The sequence below is a fragment of the Gekko japonicus genome, unplaced genomic scaffold, assembly GCF_001447785.1.
Source record: "Gekko japonicus isolate JY-2015 unplaced genomic scaffold, Gekko_japonicus_V1.1 scaffold717, whole genome shotgun sequence".
Classification (NCBI taxonomy): Eukaryota; Metazoa; Chordata; class Lepidosauria; order Squamata; family Gekkonidae; genus Gekko; species Gekko japonicus.
The window spans coordinates 65,597-86,938 of record NW_015164204.1 but is presented as its reverse complement, the minus strand read 5'-3'; the positions used below and the strand labels follow the sequence as shown (position 1 = coordinate 86,938).

The following is a 21,342-nucleotide window of genomic DNA, read 5'->3' as shown; positions in this document are numbered from 1 at the left end:
TAGATTACAAGAGGAGTTATTGTAGTATTAGCTGTGAAGGTTGCCTTATTTCAGCAGAAGAGTTTAAAGGGAACCTTCAGTTGTAATATGCTAAATTTGGAAATCATCTACAGATTTGACGCAATCAGGCATGGATTCAGTGGGGGGGGTAGATTACAAGAGGAGTTATTGTAGTATTAGCTGTGAAGGTTGCCTTATTTCAGCAGAAGAGTTTAAAGGGAACCTTCAGTTGTAATATGCTAAATTTGGAAATCATCTACAGATTTGACGCAATCAGGCATGGATTCAGTGGGGACCAGATCTGGTATGCAGGCTTATTCTGGAATACGTTTATTCAAATGCATCTTACTTCACTAATTCATCAGCAGTTAGGAATGGTACATACTTTACCCTAGAGGACTATTCATTGCTTTCTCTGGATCTTGTTTTCATCACTCCTCTCCAGTGTAATATAACCCATCTATATCCTGGGAAACTGCGTCTTCTAAACTCTCTTTACAATAACTCTTCCCCCGCCATTCTGCTGTTTGTAGCTTTGGGTTGTATGTGTGTATATTTGCTAGTCTTTAAGGTGCCCCAACTCTTGGTGGGTTTAATAGCTGTCATATTCTAGAAAGCAGGTCACTTGGATCTGTGCCTTTTGTTCTCCATGTTTAATCACACAAGGTCTAGCTTTGCTTATCCACTGATCTTTCCTTGTAGATGAATTGCTAAGTAGGAATGAGCAGCTGAGTGCTCAAGTGGATGCCTTAACGTCAGAATTAGAACACCGTAAAAATCAACAAGATACCATCAACGTACTGCAGGAGAGTCAAAAGTAAGTCCAGACTAGCCATTTCCCAGGACGCAAATAAGGGTACCAAAGAGTTCCGCTCACACAAGTCCTTAGTGTCAGCTCAGCACACTTTTGCAGCCCAGTCTCTGCTCACAGAGCAAGGCCTGCTGTAGACATTCACGTCTGTAGTTGAGTCTCATGCATGGCTAGAGCCTTGCCGACATGGGCAGACCGCAGTACAGGCATGTTGTAATCAGCAGTACTTGTTTTGTTTGGTGTTTAAAGCATCATTCAAACCAGGAAAGAGATTAGCATCAAATACAATAAAAGTTTTCTAGTAATCACCCCAGTCTGAATAGCCTACTTCATCTGCAGTTGTTGGCACTTTCATTATTTTATTATTATTATTATTTTATTATTATATGTAATATTTTAATCACTGCCGTCTTGGGGGGGGCAACTTGAACATACGAAACTTAGACCCCGGTCACACGGGAGGATTTGCCCCGTGGAATGGATGGGTTGAGGGCGGATTAAACCGGCGCAATCAGATGCCAACATCTGGCAAGCGTCGCACACCCACCCCCAACCCGTCCCTTCCAGCCAAAGATGCAGAGTTAAAAAAACCCTGCAAAAAACTAATACCTACTTGAAAATGCGCAGCAGGGGCGGCCGTGTGATCACCGACGAGCCCGTCTCCCGCAGCATGCGAGGCCCCCTGCCGAACTGCACATGCACACACGCGCAGCTGACTTGCCTCGCTCTCCTGTCCATGGCTTCCCCCTCGGCATCTGATCACGCTGGGGAGCATATGTGCGGCGGCTCGGGGGATCTGTCTAATCCCGCTGCCGCGCTTGTCTTTTGCTGCGGCTCTAAAAAGCCACACTTCCGCCATGGCTTTTCCTGCGGTGTGACCGGGGCCTTAGAATGGCAAGCAAGTTCTATAAAGTCCAGCCCTTCTGTGCCAGTTTGAAAGAAAGGGGCCCTCCTGGTTCCTACAGCCAGGCTCCGTTTTGTCAAAAGTGTCACTCACTCTCCAAACAGAAGTATCCCAGTTATCTGACTCCAGCTTTTCAAAATCAAACTCAACTATTTTACTTAGACTTCAACTCAATTATTTTACTTAGATTTTACTTCAATAAAATAGCAGGTCAAGAATTGTGGACACAGAACATAAAACATAAAACACCAACTTCTAAAAATACTCAGGTTCAAATGATAGAAAAACTGCTGTGACTGAGCCCTGGCCAAACCAAGCAAAAAATCCTGCCAAGATAATTAATTGTGTCAAGCTTCTTTATAAGTATTTACTTATTTAATTATTTTTTATATTCTATTGTATAAATGTGAAATTATGGCATCCTTTAACTTTTGTTTGAAGTGAGAGCAATAGTCTTGTGTAGAAGATCTCTTCCACTGGACCTTAGAATATCAACTCAGGTTTAACCGATCCTTAGTAAAATTTCCTGGATTTGGACCAGTCTAACACTAATAATTCTTTGGTCCCTTGTTTTCAAAGATGAGAAATCAGTATTTTATTGCTGAAATTTGTATATAATCTAATAACTGTTCTGGTTTTTTGTTATTTTTGTCCCTAAACTGCATTTTGGAACTTTTTAAAATGTATGAATTATTTCAGTGCATTGAGACCCAATTAGTCAATTGTTTTATAAATTATTTTTCTATAATATTCAAACTGAAGAAAATAATTTGAGATGGATCCAGTTATAGATGTCTGGGGCAAGTGATGCTCTGTCTTCTTGGTGCTTGGGGGGGGGGGCAACAGTGGGAGGGCTTCTAATGTCCTGGCCCCACTGGTGGACCTCCTGATGGCACTGGTATTTCTGGCCACTGTGGGATACAGAGTGTTGGACTGGATGGGCCTTTGGCCTGATCCAACATTGGCGTCTCTTATGTTCTTATGTCAGTCTGTGGGATAAATTCCCGTTAGGACCTCTGTTGAATTTTTTTCCTTCTCTTGGTTAATTTAGCTCTCTTTTTTTGGTTATAGCTTTTATATTACCCTATGATGAGATAAACTGAAATTTGCAAAATGTTTCTATCAATAAAGAAATTTTAAAATTAAAAAAGAATACATTTAGAGTGACACCGCTATTCCTCTCCCTCCCTTTCAGGAATCTAGATAAAGGACTCTCTCAGTTTCAGGGCTGTGAATTCTAAACACAGTTTTATTTTTTGTCAGACAGTTGTCAAAGAGCTAGAGTGAATTTTACCACACAAACAACCAAGATCATGCTGTCAAACTATGCTTCCAATTATGTAGCACATGTACTCAATTCTAACATTATATATTTGTATGTACAGTTATACAATTCTGTATGGGTACTACCAGAAGATTCTTGTCTCCAGCAAGGGCTAAGGATTGATCAGTGCAGAGCAAAGAGAGTAGAGCCCCGTTCTTGTATAAAGTTGAATGTTGTTCCACACTTCCTTCATCTCCATGTCTCTGCTTAAAACCCCAGTTTATAACACCGCATTCCAAATCCCCCCCCCCCAATCTCGTCTTCAAAAATACTCCCTAAGAGTACAGTTCTAAGAATACTTTTTCCTGGCTGGGAGTAATGTCAACTAAGTAGACCTGAGGAGGATTCTGAGGTAGATTTGCTTATGGTTTCTCTCTAAATCCTTTCCCCCTCAAGCACAGGACATAAATACTTACATGCGTTCTCTAATGTTACATCTTTTTTTTTTAAGTAGTGTCATTTAATCCCTTCTGCCCATCTTGTCCAGGTCTCTTGTTTCCACAAACAGCTTTCTTCTGCAGCAGCTGAACAGAGAGCAGGGCCCTTCCTCAGCCAGAGGAGCCCTTCTTTCGGAGAAGATCACCACTCCCGCCGAGGTGCCTTTCTTTGAGAGAACGTCCCACCATGCTCTGTCCTCTTCTGCCTTTGGCTCCAGCCAGCTGTGCAGTTCACAGCATCTCAGCAGCTGCCCTCTCTGACAGGGAGCACAAAATCACCTTCCCAGGCAGAATATCTCATGAACTGTGCTTTGTCTCACATGGAATGATGTGTCTGCAGTTTGCGGCTTCTATTGATGTGATTTCTTTGACCTGGCATTGATCTTAGCCGAGGGAGGGCCCAGTGGATCCTCCACTCCAAGCTCCCACTCTGGAGGCAGAAGGAGATGTTAAACCTGGTTTGTTCCCAACAAGTTAAGAAAAGAAGAGACTCTGCCACCTCCGCCAGAACTGGTCCCAGTTTTCCAGGAAACCCACATTTCTGTATTTATCTTGTGTGTGTGTGTTCTTCAGCCGACTTTCCAAAGGTCTACATTAGCAAATCCTGGGGCTCCATACTAGGAGCCGATGGGCAACTAGTCTGGGCATTTCAGTATTGGTCTTCCCCTCCCTTCTTCTCCTAGTATACAAGGCTGGCTGAAGCATTAGAAAGGTCAAAGCTCCTCTCCAAGACAGGAGTGGAAGCAGTGGAAAGAAAGAGCCTTCCCCTGCAAAAGAGGCATGAAAGGCAAGTGGGGAAGAGGATCTTTCCTGCCTTTCCATCTGCACAGCTGCACCTCCACCAAAGCCCTGCCCAGCTTCCATCTGGAGTTCAACAGAAGCAGGGTGAGAACAAAGCTCCCCTGGCCCCTACATGGGAGTATGGAGGGAGAGGTCTGTGGGCCAGTGCTGAGTGGTTGAGTCAGGCACGTGTTCACTGATCACCTGTCCTCTCATGGCCACTCCTCACATGAGTGGCTGTCATAAGTCTTTGGTTTCATTTCTATTTCTGCAGATTTTGAGGAGAAGGTAGGTTCAGCTTACATGAATTAAACCAAATGTGCCCCTTTGGAGTATTTCCCCCCACTGAAACTAGGGGGAAGCTACTGGGGATCCAGGGTCATAGCCAGCAGTGGGGCATTAGGGGCAGTACCCCCTTTTGAAGCCTGTTCCTTCAAGGAGAATGCAACCCCATCCTGAATCTTTAGCACCTAGTAAGTATGTGCGCACACATAAAAGCGTTTCATGCTCACATACTTTGTCAGCTCATCCCCCCCCTCCCCTCAGTCACAAAACTCCAAGGAACCCACAGACAGATCTTGGAAAAGAGTATCTTATAGCTGGGCATGTAAGGACAGTTGTTTTGGCTTGTAGATTTACCATTTGGCACAGGAGGTCCGATTAAGCAATTTATTGTGGCGTATGCAGATAAGAGGTTCAGAACAGGCAGTTAAAGGAAAATTAAAAGTGTCAGGCTATCTTATCTATATCTTTGAGATTCAGGCATGCAATACAGTCTGCAGAGCTACTCAAGAAACCAGCTGAGAGGCAGCTATCTTTTCTCCCAGAGAGTTGGCAGACTGTAAAAGGTGAAACAGACTTCTTTGAGATCTGAAGCCTAAGAAAAGCGGAAGCACATCGTTAGACCAATCGCTTCCCAAGAGACAGACACAGATTTTCCCTCTAGAAATTGGCAGGACCCCACAGGAGAAGATTTTCCCATGGCCAGGCAACCAAAGTAGGTAGCATCTGTGAAGGTGGAGGTTATGTACACAGGGGGTAAGGGGAAGATAAGTGCTGGGTTTCCAAGCCCAGTCAAGACCTCTGGTTGGGTGTGACTGTCTCCTGTCATTTGGAAGGAAGCATTAATTACTCGAGTTAATTCCAAATTCCAGCAGGTTGCCATGTTAGTCTGTCACAGCACAGACAAAAAGGAGCCTTGTGGAACCTTAGTGCGCATTTCTCCCATCACAGGAACCAAAGCAGCATGCCTAGAGCTGCTAGAGGTCTCCCATCCCTTGAGTCCTTGGAGAAGGAACGGTTCCCCAATACCATAGATGTCTTCCTCTGTCTTTGTGCATGCTTGAATTATGTTTTCCTTTGTTTGGAGAAAACGTTGGTTTGGCTTTGCTCCACAGAGGCTTGCCTATTTGGTTTTTAAGTTTTCCTAAACCAGCATGAGAAAGTATACAGTTTGGTTCGCTGGCCTAGCTGTGTTGCCTTTCTGGTGATGCTTCAGATAGCACTGAAGGACCTCATGCTTTCCCTTCTCACACACTTGTCTATACACACGCACACGTCTACTTGGTCTTTGGAAATATCTACTGAGAATGTGTTCTGCTTGTCTGCTTTCAAAAGCTGTTGATCTGTCAAATTACTGCCCTTTCTCCAAAGAATCCAGGGCACCATAAATGGCTCTCTTCTCCTCCTCCTAGCCTCACAACCACCCTGAAAGGTAGGATAGGCTGAGGGAAATGAACTGACCCAAAGTCACCCAGTGAGCTTGGAGGAAGGGATTTGAACCCAGATCTCACAAGTCCTAGTCCAACACACTGGCTACAACACCATACTGGCTGCCCAATTCTTTTTGCGTTTTTTTTTTACAATTTACAAATCTTTCTTTCTAACAAGTGACAGTTAACAATCATTGATCAGTGATGGAGGAAATTGTAAAACTTACATTAGCTGTCCATTCTGATGATTATAAACTTTTTATATGTGAAATCAATAAAGCTGTTTTTCAGCATAAGCAGGCTTGGTTTCTTTCCCTCTCCCCCACTAAACACTTTTCTATATGTCCTTGGCTTGGGGACAGATATGGCTGAGGTGCGTTTTGTTCAAGAAGAGGTCTGTTCATCCAGCATACATGCAAACATGGTTTAAAGGCGTTGCCCTGCCAAGACAGGATTGGCTGAGAAATTTGCCGCAAGCTCACCTTTCCAGGCAGCACTGCAAGACCCAAGTCCTGATGCAGTGGTTGCAATCACGTGCTAAGCCAGGACCCCACTTGCAGGCTACATCTTCTTTGAAAGATTCCATGCAGAAACATGGACACAAAAGCTTATATCCAGAATTACACTTTGCTGTTCTTAAAGGTGCCACTGGACTCGAGCTTCGTTTTACTGCTACATGTAAAGCCACTCTCCAGTTGAGTACTGGGTCCGGTTCAAAGTGTTGGTGTTAACCTTTAAGGCCCTATGCGGCCAAGGACCGACATATCTGCAGGACCGTCTCTCCCCATATGTGCCCTGGAGAGCTTTATGCTTGGCAGAGCAACATCGACTGGAAGTCCCTGGCCCAAAAGACGCCCGCCTAGCCTTGACGAGGGCCAGAACTTTTTCTGTCCTGGCCCCAGTCTGGTGGAACATGCTCCCAATTGAGATCAAGGCCCTGCAGGATTTATTACAGTTCCGCAGGGCCTGTAAAACGGAGATGTTCCGCCAGGCTTTTGGCTAACTGGCCGGCATCCATTCATTTAAATCTCTCCTGCCCAGACTGCCCTCAAATCCCCCTATGGTGTAGTTGTCAGTCATCACGGTCAAGTACAATGGGACTGTTTATCATATTTCTGCCCACCTGATCTTCAACACAAGCTGTACAATCGTCTGTTGCTGGCATACCATCTGTCTTTTATTCAGGATTCTTACTGCTATGGTTTTAAGAAGTTGTTTTATATTTGTTATGACCTGTCCTGATGGGGATTTGCATGGGATTGGAGAAATCAGGTTGTCATTCTGAGAAAGGAAAGGGGGGTGGGTAGGAGTTAACAACCCCCCTCAACCTTTTGTTACTGCAAGGAATTCTGCACGTGTTTTAAGAAACCTGCTACAACTTAGGTAATGTGTGTTTAACTCAGCTGGTTCAACTGTATCATTTTTTGTTTGAACCTCTCTGTGTTGTTGTTGCCGTGTGCCTTTCCCTGTATTATATTTTCTGTCCTCCCCCCCCCCCATTTTGGAAGCCAACCACCTTTCCTCCCATTATAATAAACCTTTTAAAATATACAGACATTTATTTGGCTTCACTTAATATATTTTTTCCTCTGGGAGGTTCTCTTAATCTCTTCCCCACAAGCTAGACTCTATGGGTGCTACCAGGTTGGCTATAAGGTATTTTCTAGACTTTCTACCCTGTCACTTTATTATTACGCTAGTACTGTGCTGGAAGGGTGCCTTCTGTTGGCTGGTCAGTCCAGATGTTCTCAGGAGGTCCTGAGTGGTGGCAGCAAGTGACAAGTGTATTTTCCAGGGAACCCTTGGTCTAAGGGCATTTCCCACCAAGGAAAGACACCATTTCCCCCTTCCTACCAGAACACTCTGCTGTTAAGAACTGTGTTGTTCAGAAGCAGCAGAACACAGTTCGAGTCAAGTGGCACCTTTTAAGACCGACAACGTTTTATTCAAAGTCTAAGCTGATAGATACTGGCAGGCAGGGCTGACAACACCAGACCGTGCTTTTTTGAAAGATCCTGCAGCGAACATGATCCCAAGACAAATTGTTCACCAAGATTTTATTTATAAAAGCCTCATTGCAGCAACATACAGAAGCACAAAGCATGTTGCCAGCTGCCTCTTTGGTCCTTCCGGCTGCCCTCTGGGCTCTCACCACGGCAGAATGTTCCCTTCCCAAGTGACCAGGACCCCGTGCTGTTTTTCGGAGATGTTGCCGAGTACTTTCATTATGCCATTCACGCTCTCCCCCACGGTAATGTCAGCCTGCAATGTTCAGAACTGTTGTCAGAAAATAGGAAAGGCAGCAAAAGTGGCACATCCTGTAAGGGTGGGGGAGTGACTTGATTGATGGCTGTCTTGCTACAGACATGCCAGTGTATTACCTAGCCTGCTGGTGAATCACTTGCTTTCCCCTGGAGTCTGGTGTCAACCAAGAAGAAGTTACAGCCTCAATCAAACACCAGCAAGAAGATGTGGGGAGCAAACTGGAGAAATGTCAGGGCAGTGCCAAAAATAGGCCGCATTCAGCATCATCATCATACCTGCGCTCCAAGCAACTTCTGCAAAACATCTTGCAGAAAGTATTTGCTGTCGCACAGTGAATTTGTCCTGGTCGCCCTGTTTTGGTTTTATCTTCTGGAAAGATCTGGTATGATAAAGGGGGGATGGGTGGTGGTGGGGGAACAGTCACACCAGGGATATGCAACACTTCAAGTCACTAAACAAATTCTTTGTCTTAAAAAGTCCAGTGCAGTGTATTGGTTAAAAGTATTAGACTATTATCTGGGAGACCTGGGTTCGGATCTCCACTCGTGCCGTGGAAGCTCGCTGGATAACCACAGGCAAGTCACAATCTCTCAGCCTAACCTACCTCACAGGGGATAACCACAGGCAAGTCACAATCTCTCAGCCTAACCTACCTCACAGGGGTGTTGTGAGAATAAAATGGAGGCGAGGAAAATGATGTAAGCTGCCTTGGGCCCTCTCTGGGGATAATAAATAATAATAAAGCACCACAGAAGTAATTAAATAAATCTGGTTCACAAAGCAATACATAATATGTATGGGGATCCATACCCAGCAGGTGTGCTCTGGAAATTCCTGGGTAAGAATTGATTCCTGGGGGAGCAGGGCCCCAATTCGGGTCAGAAACATGACTTGCAGATAGAGGGGACTTAAAGCCTTCCCTCTCTGCCATCCTCCCAACCTGAAACAGCCTTGGGGAGTCACTATTTGTCCTATTGTGGGCAGCATGTATGCCAGTTAGTTACACATATAGGTCCCTAACGGAGCAACTGGCAGATCCTCAGGGCCATATCAGATCAAGAAAATGGTGAGGGGAGGAGGTTTAAGGCCCTTCTCCCCACTCATCTTGTTCAGATCCAAATCAGGCCCCTGCAGACCTGGGAATCTGAGATTTACCTGGGAACTCCCAATGCACATCTGCTTGTCAGTTCCCAGGGCACACTGCAGGAGATGGACCCTGGAACAAAGTTTGGTGTAGTTTGTCAGGAACAAGATCCCACATGTATGAAGGTCTCTTAAAGCCTGCTTGAAATTCTACAATCAATGGATTTGACAAGAGAATGTGATGTCTTTAATTATGGCATTGCTCTCTGAGATGACTTGGCAGGCAAATGGAAGTGAATCAGCCAAAAACAACAGATAAATGGATATGCTGAGAGAAAAGGCATAGACAGGTATGTGCTTGTACTGAACACCCAAGGAACAGAGAAACTCTCAGGCATGCATTTACTTGCCTGGAGAGATTATGTTAATGAGTGAGGGGGGTGCAAAATTAAACAATAATAATCATGTGTTATCGAGTTGCAAGCGACTCATGGCAACCCCAGGACTGTTTAAATAGATATGTATGAAGGCTGATGTTCGAAACTTCTACCAGCATGGGAGAAAATCTACCTACTTAAGGCAGGCAGTGTAAAAAGCATGGTGTTCTCTACTTCCTGTGGAAAGTATACCTTCTCCTTCTTTTGAACCCATTATTTACAGGTGATGTGAGAAAACACTAATGCCATCAGAAACCATTAGCTTCGTTGGAGGTCAGATTTAAGCAAGTTCCTCAGTCTGAAAGGGTATATATTCATGGAAGTAATATTGTAGACTCTGTTCTGGATATGTTATTATCAGAGTTCCTCTTAAGCTGAGTTAGTGTGAGCTAGCTCACAGTATTTCAGCCTCCAGCTCACACAATTTTGTCTTAGCTCAGGAAGGATGGCTCCAGAGCAAACTAATTTATGCAGTAGCCAAATCGCTCGCTCAGAACTTTAATGCCAGTAGTTCACAAAGTAGAATTTTTGCTCACAAGACTCCACAGCTTACGGGTGTGTCGAACTCACTGGAAATGTGTTATTTAAAGTTTTAAAATTCTTTAATTGTCTTTGTCTGTGTCCTTTATAAAGTTTATATCTCTGCTACCTGGCATTACCTTTTATGACACACATGGCCCAGCCCAACAAGATCTCATTTATGTCAGATCCAGCCCTCATAACAAATGAGTTCGACACCCCTGGCTTAGAGGGAGCATTGGTTATTATCTTGTAGTCTTTATTCAGGGCCTCAGTCTAATTTGCCGGTGCCTTGGATTTCTAAACTTTCCAGAAGATCATCCAAATATGTTGTTTCCATTTTTCTTTTTGGTGAAAGATTATATTACCAGTGGCAAAATTCCTATCTCTTGCAGTTAGAATGCAATTAAAAAGGGTCAAGTCTATGTAAGAGGGCATTATGATAATTTCTAAAGACTGTTCTGTTTGCTTTGTGCACTGTGGTTATTGGACTGGAACGGAAATGAGCTGAACTGAAATGAATGCCATCAGAAAAGGAGATGGCATTCTGCAGAAATTCATGCTAGCACTTGTGGTGTACAAGGGAATAGTAATCTGTGTGAAAAAGATGCTAACACTAGTTCAATAATAACGAAAGTTTCCTCTTGAGGTGAAGATGCATGAAAAATAATATACGAAGAATCTGGATATTAAGAACTCCATTTCGAAGAACTTCCACAGTAAATAATTGGGCAGTTATTGACAGCACACTTCCTTCCATAATTACTAGCAACAAAAAAGCTAGCTTGTAGAGGCAGTAATTATGGAAGGAAGTGTGATGTAAAGCCTTGAGCTTTTCTTGAGATGTGCTGTCAATAACTACCCATTTATTTACTGAGAAAGTTCTTCGAAACGGAGTTCTTAATATCTGGAATCTTTGTTATTACTGAACCAGTGTTAGCGTCTTTTTCACACAGATTACTATTCCCTTGTATACCTACACTGTGTGTTCCTCTTTGGTTGCTGTTAGCACTTGTGATGTGGCAGAGCCAAAGGCCCCACCGTGTGCAAGGGGCCTCTAACTCCCAAGGTACCATGGAGAAATCTACCTTATCACTTCCCAGCTCAGTTTTCACCCAGCCAGGATGTATCGCAGTGCATAAGATCCCTTCATCTTTGTAACCCATTGACTGGCACTTGGTGAGCATGTTCAGAGCAGCCTGAAAAGAGATCGACACAGGAATAAAAGCAGCATTAAGTAACCAAATCATAAAGCAGGGGTGAGGGGTCAATAAAGTTAACCATGTGGATCACTGGCTGAACCCCATTTGGGATCAAAAGATTGGCACTGAAGATTTGCCTTGCCCGGGACATGGACCCGACTCTTTCCTCACACCTCCAGCCAGCACTGTACGATCAATGGCTGCTCATGCTCAGCTTCACTCTGTAAGCTGGATCTGAGTTAAAAATCTTTCTCAGTTTTGCCTCCTAGGAACTAAGATTGGGCCTTTATCTGAGGGTAAGTGCTGAGCCATGCAGTTGGATTCAACCAACTTTTCTGCTGGTGAAAAAGGCAGGAAGAGTCACTCAGTGATTCTGCACTGACATCATGGGGGAAGGGGGCAGGGACAGCAGTGATCAGTTTGGGGACAAGGTGTGCGGATCCCACCTGCCTGTCCTACACTTGCTGCTGCTTCCACAGCAGGGGTGGCTTATCCCATCCCACCCCTGTGTGGAAACGGCTTTTATCTCCCTTCCTAAATCTGCTAAAAAAACAATTTCAACATGGACTCCATCCTGGGCTGCAGTCAAACAAGCAGTTTGATCTGATGTCATTGCTGTTCCCTTCTGGATTTAAAGTGCACAATCAGATAGCAACATCTGCCCCCTGTTTCCCAGTCGCTGGCATCCTGTTCTGACCCGCCTTGGAATCAGGGTTATTAGGCACCGGGGAAAGTTCAGTCTTTATGGACGTCAGCGCTTTCACCCCACATTCCCAGGTGTCTGAACTCCCCTGTTGCAAACTCAAGCCAGCTGGGAAATGTGAACCTTCCCGTCCATTTCCGCCCCCCTCTTTTTTGACCAGGTAGTGACGTGTGCATGAGCGCATAATCACCCCCGGTGTTGTCAGTCACCGACTGTACATCCAAGCGGCCAAGCAGTCATTCTGGATCGGGAGCCCCCAAGGAAGTTGTTTTTGAGCGACAACCCCCCAAAAAAACCCCTCCTTCCTGTTTTTACTTCAGAGTTGTTGTTTGAGAGTATCCCATGATTGACACAAGAGTAAATGTACAGAAGTTAGTGGGACTACTCACAAATAAATCTACATGAGGCTTACACTCCCCCTCCCCATATGTTCCAATGAAGAGAGGCGAAGCAAAGGAGTACTTGGTGGAGGGATTGCAGAGCTGTCGAAATGGAGTGGTGCACTGAATAAACATTTCTGCGCATGCGCGACAGACAATTTTTTTAAAAAAAGGATGCTGCTCGACTGCCCACGCTGTGGTTAGTGTGCAGCAGTAATCTGAATGGCCAACCACGAAGTGAATGAGAGGTGAGGCAGATTCAGGGTGGGATATTTAATCAAAACTCTCCGTTACAAAAAACCCTGGATTAATCAGAGGCAGGGCCAGAGCGCACCAAGCCTGTCATCTGACCACAGCCCTGGAGTCACAGATTAATCACAGCTCACTCATGATGACAGCGCTATATCTTTGGCCACTTGATACCAAGCCTATCCGCTCGTCTACCATGGAACCTGATTAACAGCAATGCAAGATTCGGTCTAGATTCCACAGTGGGATGCTTACCTTACTGCAGCGATAGGAGACCACAGGCATGAAGAAATAGGTTTCAGGGGTCTTCTCAATAGATGCCAGGATGGTGGACATATTGACGATGGCAGCTTTCCCACAGCTCATGCCTTTCTGCTGGGATGCATGTGCCGCCTTCTTCAGTAAAGGCAAGAAGGCCTAGAGGGAGGAGGAAGAACCACTGATTTGGTAGCAAAATGGCTTTTCGTACCCAACTGGTTTGCACAACCATAAATGTGGGACATGCAGGTGCTTCAGACAGGAATCTTTTTTTAAATTATTATTATTACACAGGCTCTTAAGAAGAAGACTAAGCACCTTGGCCCTGCTGGTTCTTAGGGTTACCAACACTGGGTTGGGAAATCCCTGGAGAATGGGGGCAATACCTGGGAAGATCAAAGTTTGTGCAGGAAGGAGCTAAGTGGGGATGTAATCCCATAGAGTCCATCCTCTAAAGCTGCCATTCCCTCTGGGAGAAACAGATCTCTGTAGTCTGGAGATTATTTGTAATTCTGGGAGAACTCCAGGCCCCACCTGGAGGTTGGCAGCCCTACTCAGCCCTACTCAGCCAAAAATCTGAAGACACTGGAGGCACAGTCCCAAGTAGGGTTGCCAGATCTTCATGACACGCTGGTGGGGAGTGGGAGGGAGCCTTCCAGCAATGGGGTGGGGCTCCGCCCCCCAAATAGCGACCTTCCGCAGTGACATCCTCAACGCAATGACGTCACACTGAAGTGACATCATCACACCTGGTTCGAGGGCAAAACTCTATGGTAAAATTGCCCTCAAATCATAGAGTTTGGCCCAAAAACCAGAACGTTGCCACACAACGTCCCTGGAGTGATGACGTAACTTCCACGTGCTGTCATCATGTCGGGGATGTTGCCATGCAATGTTGTTGTTTGGGGGTAGACAGGCCCCTGCCTGAGGAATGGGAACCTTGTTGTTGTTCAGTCGCACAGTCGAGTCCGACTCTTCGCGACCCCATGGATCATCTCCCGCCAGGCCCTCCTGTCTTCTGCCGTCCTCTGAAGTTGGCTCAATTTCATGTTCGTTGCATCGATGACACTGTCTAACCATATCATCCTTTGCCGCCCCGTCTTCTTTGACCTTCGATCTTTCCCAGCATCAGGGTCTTCTCCAGTGAGTGCTCCCTTCTCATTTGGTGGCCAAAGTATTTGAGCTTCAGTTTCATTATCTGGCCTTCCAGGGAACAGTCAGGGTTGATTTCTTTGAGGATTGACTGATTTGTTCTTCTTGCAGTCCAAGGGACTCTCAAGAGTCTTCTCCAGCACCATAGTTCAAAAGAATCTATTCTTCGGCGCTCGGCCTTCCTTATAGTCCAGCTCTCGCAGCCATACATGACTACTGGGAATACCATTGCTTTGACCATGCGGACTTTTGTTGGCAGGGTGATGTCTCTACTTTTTATCATGCTGTTTAGGTTCGCCATCGCTTTCCTCCCAAGGAGCAGGCGTCTTTTAATTTCATGGCTGCAGTCACAGTCTGCGGTGATCTGGGATCCCAGGAACGTGAAGTCTGTCACTACTTCCACGACTTCCCCTTCTATTTGCCAAGGAGTGATGGGGCCGGATGCCATGATCTTAGTTTTTTTGATGTTGAGCTTCAAGCCCACTTTTGCGCTCTCCTCTTTTACTCTGAGCAAGAGGCTCTTTAGATCCTTTTCACTTTCAGCCATTAGAGTGGTATCATCTGCATATCTGAGGTTGTTGATCTTTTCCCCAGCAATCTTAATTCCCGCTTGTGATTCATCCAGGCCAGCATTTCGCATGATGTACTCTGCATATATATTAAATAAGCAAGGTGACAGTATACATCCTTGTCGTACTCCTTTTCCTATGCTGAACCAATCAGTTGTTCCGTATCCGGTTCTAACTGTCGCTTCTTGGCCCTTATACAGGTTTCTCAAGAGACATGTGAGGTGGTCTGGTACTCCCATCTCTTTAAGGACCTGCCATAGTTTGTTGTGATCCACACAGTCAAAGGCTTTAGCATAGTCAATGAAGCAGAAGTAGATATTTTTCTGGTACTCTCTTGCTTTCTCCATAATCCAGCGAATGTTGGCAATATGATCTCTCGTTCCTCTACCTCTTCGAAACCCAGCTTGTACTTCTGGTAGTTCTCTATCCACGTACTGTTGAAGCCTAGCTTGTAGGATCTTGAGCATGACCTTGCTAGCGTGTGATATGAGTGCAATTGTGCGATAGTTTGAACATTCCTTGGCATTGCCCTTCTTTGGGATTGGAATGTATACTGATCTTTTCCAATCCTGTGGCCACTGTTGCGTTTTCCAAATTTGCTGGCAAATGGAGTGCAGAACTTTAACAGCATCATCTTCTAAGACTTTGAATAGCTCAGCTGGAATACCATCACCTCCACTAGCTTTGTTGTTAGTAATGCTTTCTAAGGCCCATTTAACTTCACATTCCAGGATGTCTGGCTCAAGGTCAGTGATTATACCGTCGTGTTTGTCAAGGACATTGAGGTCTTTCTTGTATAGTTCTTCTGTGTATTCTTGCCATCTTTTCCTAATCTCTTCTGCTTCTGTTAGGTCCCTACCGTTTTTGTCCTTTATCATGGCCAGCTTTGCATGGAACGCTCCCTTGATTTCTCCAATTTTCTTGAAGAGATCTCTAGTCCTTCCCATTCTATTGTTTTCTTCTATTACTTTGCACTGTTCATTCAGGAAGGCCTCCTTATCTCTCCTTGCTGTTCTCTGGAAATCTGCGTTCAGTTGGGTAAATCTTTCCTTTTCGCCTTTGCCTTTCGCTTTCCTTCTTTCCTCTGCTATTTGTAAAGCCTCATCAGAAAGCCACTTTGCTTTCTTACATTTCTTTTTCTTTGGGATGGTGGTGATTGCTGCCTCCTGTACGATGTCACGAACCTCTGTCCATAGTTCTTCAGGCACTCTATCTATCAAATCCAGACCCTTGAATCTATTCTTCACCTCTACTGTATATTCATCAGGGATGCGATCTAGGTCAAACCTGAATGGCCTCGTGGTTTTCCCAATTTTCTTCAGTTTAAGTCTGAATTTTGCAATGAGTAGCTCATGATCTGAACCACAGTCAGCTCCAGGTCTTGTTTTTACTGACTGGATAGAGCTTCTCCATCTTTGACTGCAAATTATATAGTCAATCTGATTTCGGTGTTGCCCATCTGGTGATGTCCATGTGTAGAGTCGCCTCTTAGGTTGTTGGAAAAGGGTGTTCGCTATGACCAGTGTGTTCTCTTGACAAAACTCTGTTAACCTTTGCCCTGCTTCATTTTGTTTTCCAAGGCCAAACTTGTCTGTTATTCCGGTTACCTTTTGACTTCCTACTTTAGCATTCCAGTCCCCTATGATGATGAGGACATCATTTTTTGGTGTTAGTTCTATGAGGTGTTGTAGGTCTTCATAGAACCGGTCCACTTCAGCCTCTTCTGCATCAGTGGTTGGGGCATAGACTTGGATTACTGTGATGTTGAATGGTTTGCCTTGGAATCGGACAGAAATCATTCTGTCATTTTTGAGATTGTATCCCAGTACTGACTTTTGCACTCTCTTGTTGACTATAAAGGCCACACCGTTTTTTCTACGAGATTCCTGGCCACAGTCCCATAAATGCTTAGGATAGCAATCAAGTCCCATGCCAGAGTAACTGGGAGATATACCAGCATAGTGCCCAGCCCCTGCTGGCACCACACCAGTGCAAATCTGATGCAGGAGTGCTGGCCTAGAGTCAGAAACGAGCAGCACCACTGGCATGCCAGGAGAGGAGCTGGGCTTAGTCAGTACCCCAAGCCCCCTCAGGCCATGTCCTGCTCCCAGCACAGGTGTAAAGTTGGGAATGGAGAAAAGAAAAACTGTTGCTTCCCCACTAGGCACTCCTCCCCACTGGGCCAGGGTGGTGTAGTGGTTAAGAGCCATAGACTCTAATCTGAAGAACCGAGTTTGATTCCCCACTCCTCCTCCACATGAAGCCTGCTGGGTGACCTTGGGCCAGTCACAGTTAGGGATGCTGGCCTCCAGGTGGGACCTGGGAATTCCCTGGAATTACAGCTCATCTCCAGACTACAGAGATCAGTTCCCCTGGAGAAAATGGATGCTTTGGAGGGCGGACTCTGTGGCATTGTACCCCACTGAGGTCCCTGCCCTCCCTAGGCTCCATCCTCGAATCTCCAGGAGTTTCCCAGTCTGGCTCTGGCAACTCCACCCATCCATCCCCCGCTGGTGGCCAGGGGCAGCCTGGCAACCCTAGTCCTCTCAGAACATTCTCAGCCCCACCTGTTGGAAGTGGAGGACTGTATGCTGTCTCCTGTCTCAGGCTTCAGAGATGGCACCATAGATTTAGCGACAGAGAGGTCAGGGGACACAGAGGGCATCCTTTCCTTCCTGCTATCTGACACTATCCCTTTGAAGTAGAACGCTAGTCTTAGGGACAAGACTTTCTTCCTGCCGCCTTAGACTGGATTTATATCCCGCCCTTCACTACCCAAAGGTGTCTCAGGGCGGCTTACAAACTCCTTCCCCTTCACTTCCCCACAACAGACACCCTGGGAGGTAGGTGGGGCTGAGAGAGCTCTGATAAAAACTGCCCTTTTCTCAAGAACAGCTGTTATCAGAACTATGGCTAGCTCAAGGTCATCCAGCCAGGTGCAAGTGGAGGAGTGGGGTTCTCCCAGATTAGAGTCCACACACTGAACCACTACACCAAACTGGCTCTACACAAAGAAGGATCACACACACTGTCCACCATATCCACCATGGATGCAGGACATGCTGCCAGCATCTGTATTCATCCTAGCTAGTTAGATTAGATTCTATCCCTATCTCTCAACCTGTTCTATCTAGAATGTAGTTCCTTGAATAAAGGATTCTTATTAGTTTGAAACTGACGAATGGCTCCGTGTAACTCTGTAACTTTGCTAGCACACATAGTATTGAGAAGCTGCTGCTGCATGTAGCCTAGTGCACCCTGCTATGTAATAGAGATTCCTGGCTGCGCCATACCAGTGAATCTCAGAACTCTCTCAGCCCCACCTACCTCACAAGGTACCTGTTGTGAGGAGAGGAAGGGAAGGCGATTGTAAGCCCTATTAAAACTCCTTAAGGTAGAGGAAAGCAGGGTATAAACACCAACTTCTCTTGTTCTTCTCCTTTTCCCACAACTTTGCCCCAAGAGTGGAGACACTGACCTTGGTGACTAACATTGGCCCAACAGCATTGATGTTGTAGACGTCCAGCATGTCTTTAGCGGTGATTGACTCCAGGGAACAAGGTGGCATGATACCGGCATTGTTGATGAGGAGGTTCAGGCCGCAGCCTGCCAAGTGGGCCTCAGCCTTCTTGGCAGCTGCCTCAACACTGGCTGGATCCGTGGCTTCTAGAAAGGGAAAAGTGACTTTCTTTTCAGTAAGGCTCAGCTGGGTTAAAAAAAGAAGTCGCTTCAGGCCTCACGTGGCCGGTTGCCACCATGGGGGGAGGAACTTAAGTCTGGTTTTACTGTATTTTATATTTTTAAAAATGAATTTGCTAGGTTTGAGTTCTAAAGGGAGAGATGCTTCTATCTCTAGTGAGTGTGAAGGAGACTAGGTGGAATTTGGCTTGTGGCATCCCCTTTTCTGCAGGTTCCTGGGCTCAATCTAGTTGGTTGGGGGGTTCTCCTGAACCAACTCACCTTCCTTGCAGCCAAATGGTAGTTGTGGGGAATTCCCACTCACTGCCCCATTTGTCCAAATGTTGCACATGTAGCCAGTGTAGCAAATAAGACCTCTGTGGCTGTTTCAGCTCAGGAAAACGGCATGGGGGAGAAAATTGAAACCCCTCCTCTCCCTGTGCCATATAGATGATCCATGAAATTCATTGCAGTCAGTGTCTGGATGCAAAGAAGCAAGTTGAGCTGGGAGAGGCCAGAACTGACTTTTGCAAAAACATATCATCTAGTTTGGGCCTCAGTCTTTGTACCATGGATGGCCAAAACTCATTTTCTGGGTCTTACGTGACTGGCCAAGAAGAGCTGGTCTTGATGCCAGTACAGAGGGGGAAAGAGAAAGGCCAACAAAAAGCGGCAACACTTTAAGCAAAGAAAACAGTACAGATGCACCACACAACTAGTCTCCAGTGGTCTCTCTTCCCAAAGGAAACAACCCTGGCAATTCCTGAACTTCATTCTGCTTGGTGGACATAATTATTGGAGCCATCTCTAAGCAGAACTCCTTAAAGCACCAGCAGGTCAGAATCAGTTGGAAAATGCAAAGGACTTTTATTTTGGAGCTTGGATGTCTGGAATGGGTTTGTGTGTTCTGTGTCGTTGTGGGCAGTTTGCCAGCCCCAAGGGCACTCCCTGATACTGTTTAGAGCTGCATGGTGTTCTTAGAAGCTGGCAAGCTGATATCCTGCCTCAGGCACACTGCTAATCCTCCCTGAATCCCAACTGAATAAGGAATCCACAGGGGTAACCAAGTTTGCCATTAGCTTAGTTACAACGGATTTTTTTACATTATTGACTCCAATGCAAGAGTAGGTTTCCCCCCAAGTATACCATCCAAAAATTTAAAACAAGAAAAGAGGGTGGGGTCATCTTTCACATACAAGTGACAGGTCCACTAAACATATTTTGCTGTATACTTTTTTAAAAATGGTCTGGTTGTCTTTCATAGAGGGTTGCCTTCCTTTTGACTAAATGTGGGTAATTCTTTAAAAGTACCAAGAAATGCTGTCCTGTTTCCCTAAGTATTCTGGGAAAACAGATCCTTTCCCGGTCCCCTCATCTTTTACTCTGCCCTGACCTGGATGGCCCAGGCTAGCCCAATCTCATCAGATCTTGGAAGCTAAGCAGGGTCGAACTTGGCTAGTATTTGGATGGGTGACTTCCAAGAAAAACCAGGGTTGTGACACAGAGGCAGGCAGTGGCAAACCACCTCTGAAATGTCTCTTGCCTCAAAAACAAGTCTAACTTGCCACCTAGAGGTGCATTGTTAAGTCCAGTTCTTAACAAAATAGTCAGAGAGTGATTTCAGCAAAACTCAGGTTTATTTCAGCTCGACGATCACTTCTCTAACACGGTACAACTTCTGATAGCCCAAACAGCTTTTCCATTGCAGCTGCTCGGTATTTAAACATTCCGGGATATTGTAGCCACACCTACTATACAGTTATCAACCTATCAGGTTGAGCGCATAAAGGACCAATCAGAGTCTTTCCCGCTTATATACATTCTGTAATGTACTGCCGCCATTACCACATGCAAGGTATTCAGCCTGACATGCCCGGACCTGCCCGGGCTGGCCAGGCACAGTTTAGCTGTAGCATCAGCCGAAAGACAAAGGATCCGAAGGATCCTAGCCGGCCCAATCAAAAGGGCTAGCTTTCCAGCCGGGAGACCAATGGTCACCCGGTTACTGTAAATAGCCTATCGGGAGTAGGGGGTGTGTTTAGGTGTACTGGTGGCGGGTTTTCTGAACGCATATATACCGGCCGGCGAGCTGGTTTTCTTTGTCTTGTTCTGATCTAATAAAGTACTCTTTGCTGAATCACTCAACGTCTCGAGTACTTTTCACTGGCGACGAAGGTGGGATTCACCTCTCACGGAACAAAGACCCGGAGGAGCACGCACCGAGCCCCGATCTAGACCGCCGCCGCTGCCGCCGCTCGTCTTCGATCATCGCTCACTCGCTAGTCTCGCTCCGTCAACCGTCGGCTGCATTCGCCATGCCGCGCTCGTTCGTCCCTCGCAGCTCGCCTCGCCTCGCCACGTTTTCCGCGCCTTGCTTGCTCGCCTGCCGCCTAGCTACACCTCGCCTCGCCACTACCCCAGCCTCGCCGAGAGCACCAGCGCACAAGCAAAATGTCGGAGCCGAATGCCACCTCTGCTTCTACCTCCTCATCCTCCGAGGCCACCTCATCCTCTGAGGCCCCCTCCCCCTCCGGACCCGCCACCGCAGCCCCAGCGGGAACCTCGCACTAGGGCATTGCTCCGTTTAACTTGGCCCATCCCAAGCGATGGACCACATGGGTGAGGATCCTCAAGCACTACCTCGCCTGCATGCGGGTCACCGACGCTGATATGAAGAGGTCCCAGCTCATACGCCTGTGTGGTATGGACACCCTGCTCCTTTTGCAGAACCTGATCTCACCTAAGGAGGTAGAGGAGGTGAGCTTCGAGGCCCTCATCGCGGCCCTCACGGCCCATCTAGCGCCACAGCCCTCCAAATTCGCGGCCCGCATGGACTTTTTTGCGAAGGTTCAGGGCCCCGAGGAGAAAGCTGCGGACTT

The 21,342-nt window shown here is 46.2% G+C and overlaps 1 protein-coding gene across 1 annotated transcript in view; it reads right to left on the bottom strand.

Moving 5' to 3' along the window:
* Nucleotides 1-8,013: 8,013 nt before the first annotated feature.
* LOC107108014 (C-factor-like) overlaps nucleotides 8,014-21,342 on the bottom strand; it is a 22,450-nt gene continuing 9,121 nt past the window's right edge. The window contains exons 3-6 of the mRNA XM_015408397.1: nucleotides 18,264-18,451; nucleotides 13,062-13,223; nucleotides 11,361-11,471; nucleotides 8,014-8,230 (exon numbers count right to left, since the gene is read on the bottom strand). Of these exons, the coding sequence (XP_015263883.1) occupies nucleotides 8,117-8,230; nucleotides 11,361-11,471; nucleotides 13,062-13,223; nucleotides 18,264-18,451 (575 nt within the window). The 3' untranslated portion in view covers nucleotides 8,014-8,116. The remainder of the gene's footprint in view (nucleotides 8,231-11,360; nucleotides 11,472-13,061; nucleotides 13,224-18,263; nucleotides 18,452-21,342) is intronic.